At 42.5% G+C, this 9,747-nt stretch overlaps 1 protein-coding gene across 1 annotated transcript; it reads left to right on the plus strand.

Annotated features, from left to right (window-relative positions):
- Positions 1-505: 505 nt before the first annotated feature.
- LOC143804007 (zinc finger BED domain-containing protein 5-like) lies at positions 506-2,308 on the plus strand. Its single transcript, XM_077281753.1, has one exon. It carries the CDS (start codon positions 506-508, stop codon positions 2,306-2,308), a length of 1,803 nt encoding a protein of 600 aa, XP_077137868.1.
- The last annotated feature ends 7,439 nt before the right edge of the window (positions 2,309-9,747 follow it).

Here is a 9,747-nt window from a genome sequence, read left to right on the forward strand (position 1 = left end):
GTTGCTAAGCGCGGCCCTGCGCTTAGTAACCCGATGTTTACACTGGTTACCAGTGAAGACATCGCTGGATCGGTGTCACACACACCGATTCAGCGATGTCAGCAGGACCTCAACGACCAAAAAACGGTCCAGGCCATTCCGACACGACCAGCGATCTCACAGCAGGGGCCTGGTCGCTGGTACGTGTCACACATAGCGAGATCGCTACTGAGGTCGCTGTTGCGTCACAAAACTTGTGACTCAGCAGCGATCTCGCTAGCGATCTCGCTATGTGAGACAGGGCCTTAAGGATGCTATTCACTGCACCCACAAGGTAATGGCAGCAGCTTCATAGGGTCAAAGGGGGTGACAGGTGCGCTTTAAGCATGTGAATACGGCCCCCTGTTCATAGTAACAGGTGTGTAATAGAAAACAACACAGGTAATAGTAAATAATAGGAAACTTTAACAAGCTCTTTAGACGCGACCATCTTTTATTTTTTTTTTTAGCAAACCGTCTCATGACAATGAATCGTGTAGAAAAGAATATTAAGAAAAGAAAATACACTGAGGATTTCTTGCAGTATGGTTTTACCTCCATAATTTCAGCAGGAATTGAGAAACCACAATGTGTTATTTGTACTGAAGTTCTCTCAGCTGAATCTATGAAGCCGAACAAACTAAAACGGCATTTTGATAGCAAGCATCCACTCTTTGCTAGCAAGGATATCAGCTATTTTAGAAGCAAAGCTGATGGACTCAAGAAATCTAGATTTGACACTGGTGGCCAGTACCATAAACACAATGTAGCAGCTGTTGAAGCATCATATTTGGTGGCACTCAGAATTGCCAGAGCTATGAAACCTCACACCATTGGTGAGGATTTACTGTTGCCAGCTGCAAAAGACATAGTTCGAGTGATAATTGGAAATGAATATGTTCAGAAATTGAATGCGATTTCCTTATCTAATGACACTGTCTGCAGAAGAATAGAGGACATGTCTGCTGATATTCTTGATCAGGTGATCCAGGAAATTAAATCTGCACCACTACCAATATTCAGTATCCAGCTTGACGAATCTACAGACGTGGCAAACTGTGCACAGTTGTTGGTTTACGCAAGGTATATTCATGATGGCGACTTTAAAGATGAGTTTCTTTTTTGCAAACCGCTTGAAACAACAACAACTGCACATGATATTTTTGATGCAGTTGGTTCTTTTCTAAAAGCGCATAACATCTCTTGGGAAAAGGTTTGCGGTGTATGCACAGATGGTGCTCCTGCTATGCTAGGATGTCGCTCAGGATTTCAGCGTTTGGTACAAAATGAATCGCCAAAAGCAATCGGAACACACTGTATGATACATCGCCAAATATTAGCGACTAAGACACTGCCGCAAGATTTACAAGAAGTAATGAAAAGCGTCATAACATGTGTCAATTTTGTTAAGTCGAGCGCCTTAAACAGTCGGCTGTTTTGCCAACTGTGCAACGATCTAGATGCGCCAAACAATGCTCTGTTATTTCACACTGAAGTCAGATGGTTGTCAAGAGGAAAAGTTTTAAAACGTGTCTTTGAGCTTCGTGAGGAACTGAAAACGTTTTTTAATCAGAAAGCAAGACCGCAATTCGAAGCATTGTTTAGCGATAAAACTGAGCTGCAGAAAATAGCTTACTTGGTGGACATCTTTGTCATCTTGAATGACTTAAATTTATCACTGCAAGGACCAAATGCAACGTGCCTCGATTTGTCTGAAAAAATGAGATCATTCCAAATGAAACTTCAGCTTTGGAAAGATAAATTGGATAAAAAAAATGTTTACATGTTTCCTACATTATCTGCCTTCTTTGAGGAACATGACATTGAGCCAGACAACAAAATTATGATGATATCTTCTGTGAAAGAACATTTGCACATGTTTTCAGAGGAAATTTCATCATACTTTCCCAATCTACCTGACACCCCATTTGCACTTGCCAGAAGTCCATTCACAGTGAAAGTTGAAGATGTTCCGGAGACAGCGCAAGAAGAGTTCATCGACCTAATTAACAATGATGCAGCGAGAACAGATTTCTCTACAATGCCACTGACAAAATTCTGGATTAAGAGTTTACAGTTATATCCTATTCTGTCTGAGACTGTGCTGCGCCTTCTTCTTCCTTTTCCAACAACATATCTTTGCGAAACAGGGTTTTCCAGATTGCTGGTAATCAAGTCTAAATACCGAAGTAGACTTGTTGTGGAAAATGATCTTCGCTGTGCCCTTGCAAAGACTGCCCCAAGAATTTCTGAATTGGTAAGCAAGAAGCAACCACAACCATCTCACTGAATTTGGCAGCATACTGTAGCAAAATATTGCACTGTTGTTTACTGTTATATTTAAACCCATGGTATGCCATGGTGAAATGTTATTTATTGGAATTCGTAATAAATATTTCTCAACATATAATTGTTTTTGTGATTATTTATTATGTTTGATTTGTAGCAATGAGAATACATAATGCATATCAGATATTTACATTCCGAATCATAACTAATAAAATTACAGTTTTAAAGTAGCCACCAAAATTATTTTTTGGGTTGGGGGTCACCGCAACATGAGGAACTGTATTGCGGGGTCACGGCATTAGAAAGGTTGAGAACCACTGTTCTACAGGTTGATGGGGAAGGAGACAGTAGGTCGAGGGTTTGCAGTAGCTCCGGTGGTGCTGACGTTGCAGCATGGTCATTGCAGGTTGTAAGCTTTCTTGAATAGATGGGTTTTCAGGTTCTTTTTCAAGCATACAAAACATCAGTAATGGCAGGCTTATATAGGAAGTGGATTCACAACAACCAATCCCCACATAAGACACACCTATATATTATAAACATTAAAAAACACCACATAAATACACTTATACAAAGATCCTATTACATACATAACAAATATCATAACCAATACATATAATCGTTTAAAAATACCCAGATTTCTTGTACAGACCAGGACGGATCATATAAACTATTTTGTATCTATGATAATTGTCAGCCAATCTCTGCGATCGATTTATGCAAGATAACTATAACTGACAAATGGGGTTTCACATGTCATCTCAAAGTCCCACACGTTCAATTCACACCAATCGGTGTCATATAATGATCCTCCAATCAAAATACCTTATTCATGGACCCAAAAAACACTTCCGTGTGGCTATCATATAGAACATCACATGCTGTTGTTTGTAAACACTCCGCACGGCCAATAGATGAGCAGCCAAGCCATTGCATCAAAGGGCGCACATGTTCCACCTCCAATAGAAATGTAGGATACTCACAGCCCTGTCCACTATAGAAAGGAAACGTGCTATCTCGAATGCCCGGGTAAGCAGGCGCACAAGAGACTCAAGCGCCGGATAATACACGCCCATATCTAGGCGTTCAGTGTCCAGACACGCAAGCGCACAAAAGTCCCCGGCAATCCATAGTGCGCAAGCGCCAGCCGGAGAGCAGTACACACCCATCTCCTATGTGCAACCGCGTCAGACATCACCATGGCGCATGTGCATGGACGTCCAGGATCCTTACACCATCACAAATAGGCATAACAGTTGCGCAAGCGCAAGAGTGCATTTATCAAATCATATATTGGCAAAACAGTGGCAAAGGACCATAAACGCCCAACTATAAATCACCAGCCTTATAACGTAGGCCACCCAATAGAGATAGGTATAGAAAATTTGATATATACACAAATAGCAAATATATTGGCAGAGAATAGTAGGTACCCATCAATACATCCCAATATAGACATGGTGGCCAAAGAGAGTAGACACCCATCCGTGTGTCATCATCAAGGATCAAAATACAGGCCACCATCTTTAATACATATATAGAATGCGAAACAAAGCTCCCATTATAACCATATAGTAATATCAGCTAAATTTAAAAGCTAAATCAATTTGCATTACTTTTATACTCATCTTGTTCCAAAGAGCACCGTATAATGTCCTGCACACTTAATCCATACCCACAGGAGCAAATTATATAAAGCAAAACCCGAGATTAGATCATCCAACCAAATTCAGGACATTCGATCCTCTTGTATCTTGATCCCCTTATATGTACAAAATCTGAAATGGAAAAACACACATTTAAAATCAATTAAAAATTGTATATATACTCAAGAAAGACCATAGGAAAAACTCAGGAATTGGCATCAAACACATATTTGCAAATTATATTCTATGTTTAAACCCCCAGGCTGTAATGTGCCCAATCTGGAGATCCATTTCATTTCTTTCTGCTTTAGCAACTTAACTCGATCACCACCCCTCCTAAGTACTGGTACACTATCGATGACCCTAAATCTTAATTGGCTAACAGCATGCTTATTCTCACAAAAATGTTTTGGGATGGGTAACTCAAGCATTTTTGTCCTGATCGTACTTTTGTGCTTCCCAATCCGTGCTTTGATCTCCATTGTCGTCTCTCCTACATACGCCAATCCACAAGGACAAACTATCATATAGATGACAAAGCTAGAGGTACAAGTATATCTTTCTCTAATTGGTATTTTTTTGCCAGTATGCGGATGGTTAAAGAAATCTCCCTTTAGCATGTTGCTACAGCAGGCACATCCAAGGCAGGGAAAATTCCCCTTCCTAGGGGGACCAAATGTTTTTTGTATGGAAATCCTCTCTGGACCTATATCAGAATGGAGCAGTTTACCTTTCAAATTACGTCCTCGTTTATTGGAAAAAATAGGGGCTCGTTTAAATTCCATACTGTTGGGAAAACCTTTTCCAAGCAAATGCCAATGTCTCATCACAATCTTATTAATTTGTTTACTCGCTGTACTAAACGTAGATACAAAAGGAATGCGTTTATCATTGTTCCTAACCCTCTTGGTCCTAACATCACCCTGTGTCAAATCCTTAACTTTATTCTTGTAGTGTAGTACCTTTTCGTTAGGATAGCCCCTATCAATAAACTTTTTACACATGCCTTCCAATCTAGGATCCAATAAGGTATCATCAGATACAATTCTACACACCCTAATCATTTGACTCCAGGGTAGTGACTCAACCATATTTCTGGGATGATGGCTATCAAAGCGCAAAAGACTGTTCCTACCTGTACTTTTCACAAACAGGTCCGTTTGCAGAAGCATACCTTCCTTATAGACCATTGTGTCCAAAAATTGAACCCTTTTGATGAAACATGTCATGGTGAAGTCTAACTCTGTATAAATAACATTTAGCTCCTCATGGAATTCACGGAGTTTACTCTCACCACCATCCCAAATCACAAAAATGTCATCAATGTAGCACCACCAGGCCCGGACATGGGGCCAAAACTTAGAACCGTACACGTGCCGGTCCTCGAGTACAAATTGATTTAGCTTTTAAATTTAGCTGATATTACTATATGTGTTGTGAATTCCGTTCTCGGGCTCCCTCCTGTGGTCATGAGTGGTACTTTGTGAGTTCTGTTCTTGGGCTCCCTCTGGTGGCTTTGAGTGTTACGGCTGGTCTGTAGCTGGACTCCAGCTGCCTCGTTTCCTGCTAGGCTTGCTGCCTATTTAATTCCACCTGGACCTTTACTTGTTGCCTGCTGTCGTTGTATTCAGTACTGGTTCAGATCTCTCTGGGACTTCCCTTGTGACCTGTCTCCTCGTGGAGAAGCTAAGTTCTTACTAGTCCATTTTTGCTCATTGCTTTTTGAAAATGTTTCTCAGTATATGATGAGTTCAGTCCAGCTTGCTTATATGCTATTTGATTGCTAGCTGGAAGCTCTGGGGTGCGGAGTTGCGCCCCTCACTGTTGTGAACTATATTTGTTGGCTCCCTCTTGTGGTCACTAGCGGTATGGCACTTGGATTATCCTTCCCCAGGTTGGTACTCACCTGGTTCATTAGGCCTTGGGTGTTCCTATTTAGACTTCCTGGAAACTCAGTCTAGTGCCTGGAATCGATGTAATCAGTCTATGTCTGTTTTCCTCCTGACTCCTGGTCCCTGAGTTTTGCAAGATAAGCTAAGTTCTGCTTTCTTATTTTTGTCCTTTTGCATTTGCTCTTATTTTGTTCCAGCTTGTTCAAAATGTGATTTCTGTTTTTGCTGGAAGCTCTAGGGGGCTGATATTCTCCCAACACACCGTTAGTCGGTGCGGGGGTTCTTGGATCTTCAGCGTGGATATTTTTATAGGGTTTTTTTGCTGACCGCATAAGTCCTCTTCCTATTTTCTGCTATTAATTAGTGGGCCTCTCTTTGCTAAATCTAGTTCATTCTTACGTTTGTCTTTTCTTCTTACCTCACCGTTATTATTTGTTGGGGGCTTGTATAATAACTTTGGGGTCTTTACTCTGGAGGCAAGTGAGGTCTTATTTTCTCTGAAAGGGTTAGTTAGTTAGTTCTCCGGCTGGTGCGAGACGTCTAGAATCAACGTAGGTACGTTCCCCGGCTATTTCTAGTTGTGCCAGGATCAGATATGCGGTCAGCCAAGTTACCACTTCCCTATGAGCTGGTTTTTGTGTTTGCGGACTTAGCTGGAACTCCTGAGATCCTCTACCACTAGGATCATAACAGTATTCCAGGCCCAAAAAGAGAATATTTAATGCATTGCTGAAGCGGGATTAAAAGAAAAAAAAGTTCTGAGTTTTTTGTTTTTTTCTCCTTCCCCTTTTTCTCTGAGTGGCTTGAAGCCCTGCTGCAGACAAGAATGTTCAGACTCTGATTACTAGTGTGGATCAGCTTGCTGCACGAGTGCAGGGCATTCAGGATTTTGTTACTTGTAGTCCTATGTCAGAGCCTAAGATACCTATTCCTGAGCTGTTCTCTGGAGATCGATTTAAATTTAGGAATTTTAGGAATAATTGTAAATTGTTTCTATCTTTGAGACCTCATTCGTCTGGAGACTCAGCTCAGCAAGTTAAAATTGTTATCTCCTTCTTGCGTGGCGACCCTCAGGATTGGGCCTTCTCATTGGCGCCAGGAGATCCTGCATTGGCAAATATTGATGCGTTTTTTCTGGCGCTCGGATTGCTTTATGAGGAGCCTAATCTTGAAATTCAGGCAGAAAAAGCGTTGCTGGCTATCTCTCAGGGCCAGGATGAAGCTGAAGTGTATTGCCAAAAATTTCAGAAATGGTCCGTGCTTACTCAATGGAATGAGTGTGCTCTGGCCGCAAATTTCAGAGATGGCCTTTCTGAGGCCATTAAGAATGTGATGGTGGGGTTTCCCATCCCTACAAGTCTGAATGATTCTATGACTCTTGCCATTCAGATTGATCGGCGTTTGCGGGAGCGCAAATCTGCTAATTCTCTGGCAGTATTGTCTGAACGGACACCTGACTCAATGCAATGTGATAGAATTCAGACTAAAACTGAACGACAAAATCATAGACGTCAGAATGGGTTGTGTTTTTACTGCGGTGACTCTATACATGTTATCTCAGCATGCTCTAAACGCCTAACAAAGGTTGTTAGTCCTGTCGCCATTGGTAATTTACAGCCTAAGTTTATTTTGTCTGTGACTTTAATTTGCTCATTGTCTTCCTACCCTGTTATGGCATTTGTGGATTCTGGTGCTGCCCTGAGTCTTATGGACTTGTCGTTTGCCAAGCGCTGTGGTTTTGTCCTGGAGCCTTTGGAAAATCCTATTCCTCTTAGAGGAATTGATGCTACGCCATTGGCGGAGAATAAACCGCAGTATTGGACACAAGTGACCATGTGCATGACTCCTGAACATCGGGAGGTGATTCGTTTTCTTGTTCTGCATAAAATGCATGATTTGGTCGTTTTGGGTCTGCCATAGTTACAGACCCATAATCCAGTTTTGGATTGGAAGGCTATGTCTGTGTCAAGTTGGGGTTGCCAGGGAATTCATTGCGATTCCCCGCCGGTCTCTATTGCCTCTTCTACTCCTTCTGAAGTTCCGGAGTATTTATTGGACTATCAGGATGTATTCAGTGAGTCCAGGTCCAGTGCCCTTCCTCCTCATAGGGACTGTGACTGCGCTATAGATTTGATTCCTGGTAGTAAATTTCCTAAGGGACGATTATTTAATCTATCTGTACCTGAGCATGCCGCAATGCGTTCTTATATAAAGGAGTCTTTGGAGAAGGGACATATTCGTCCATCTTCTTCCCCTCTTGGTGCGGGATTCTTTTTTGTGGCCAAGAAAGACGGGTCTTTGAGACCTTGTATTGACTATCGGCTTCTGAATAATATCACTGTCAAATTTCAGTATCCTTTGCCACTATTGTCGGACTTGTTTGCTCAGATTAAGGGTGCCAGTTGGTTCACCAAGATAGATCTTCGTGGTGCGTACAACCTTGTGCGCATTAAGCAGGGAGATGAATGGAAAACTGCGTTCAATACGCCCGAAGGTCATTTTGAGTACTTGGTGATGCCTTTTGGGCTCTCTAATGCTCCTTCAGTGTTTCAGTCCTTTATGCATGACATCTTCCGGAAGTATCTAGATAAATTTATGATTGTTTATCTGGATGATATTCTGTTTTTTTCTGATGATTGGGATTCTCATGTAAAGCAGGTCAGGATGGTGTTTCAGGTTTTGCGTGATAATGCTTTGTTTGTGAAGGGCTCAAAGTGTCTCTTTGGAGTGCAGAAGGTTTCCTTCTTGGGTTTTATTTTCTCCCCTTCTACTGTGGAGATGGACCCAGTCAAGGTCCGAGCTATTCATGATTGGACTCAACCCACGTCTGTTAAGAGTCTTCAGAAGTTCTTGGGTTTTGCTAATTTCTACCGTCGTTTTATTGCTAATTTTTCTAGCGTTGTTAAACCTTTGACGGATATGACCAAGAAAGGTTCTGATGTTGCTAATTGGGCTCCTGCAGCCGTGGAGGCTTTTCGGGAGCTGAAGCGCCGGTTTACTTCGGCGCCTGTTTTGTGCCAGCCTGATGTCTCACTTCCCTTTCAGGTTGAAGTGGATGCTTCTGAGATCGGTGCCGGAGCTGTTTTGTCGCAGAAAGGCCCTGGTTGCTCTGTGATGAGACCATGTGCTTTTTTCCCTAGGAAATTTTCGCCTGCTGAGCGGAACTATGATGTTGGTAATCGGGAGTTATTGGCCATGAAGTGGGCATTTGAGGAGTGGCGTCATTGGCTCGAGGGAGCTAAGCATCGTGTGGTGGTCTTGACTGATCACAAAAATCTGATGTATCTCGAGTCTGCTAAGCGCCTGAATCCTAGATAGGCTCGTTGGTCGTTGTTTTTCTCCCGTTTTGACTTTGTGGTCTCGTACCTGCCTGGTTCAAAGAATGTGAAGGCTGATGCTCTTTCTAGGAGCTTTGTGCCTGACTCTCCCGGTGTCTCAGAGCCAGCTGGTATTCTTAAAGAGGGAGTAATCTTGTCGGCCATTTCTCCTGATTTGCGACGTGTGTTGCAGAGATTTCAGGCTGGTAGACCTGAACCTTGCCCACCTGATAGATTGTTTGTTCATGATAAATGGACCAGCAGAGTTATCTCTGAGGTTCATTCCTCGGTGCTGGCAGGGCATCCTGGGATTTTTGGTACCAGAGATTTGGTGGCTAGGTCCTTTTGGTGGCCTTCCCTGTCGCGGGATGTGCGTTCTTTTGTGCAGTCCTGTGGGATTTGTGCTCGGGCTAAGCCTTGCTGTTCTCGTGCCAGCGGGTTGCTTTTGCCCTTGCCCGTCCCGAAGAGGCATTGGACGCACATTTCCATGGATTTCATTTCAGATCTTCCAGTGTCTCAAGGAATGTCTGTCATCTGGGTGGTGTGTGATCGTTTTTCCAAGATGGTCCATTTGGTGCCCTTGCC

This window comes from Ranitomeya variabilis, chromosome 2 (assembly GCF_051348905.1).
Source record: "Ranitomeya variabilis isolate aRanVar5 chromosome 2, aRanVar5.hap1, whole genome shotgun sequence".
Taxonomy (NCBI): domain Eukaryota; kingdom Metazoa; phylum Chordata; class Amphibia; order Anura; family Dendrobatidae; genus Ranitomeya; species Ranitomeya variabilis.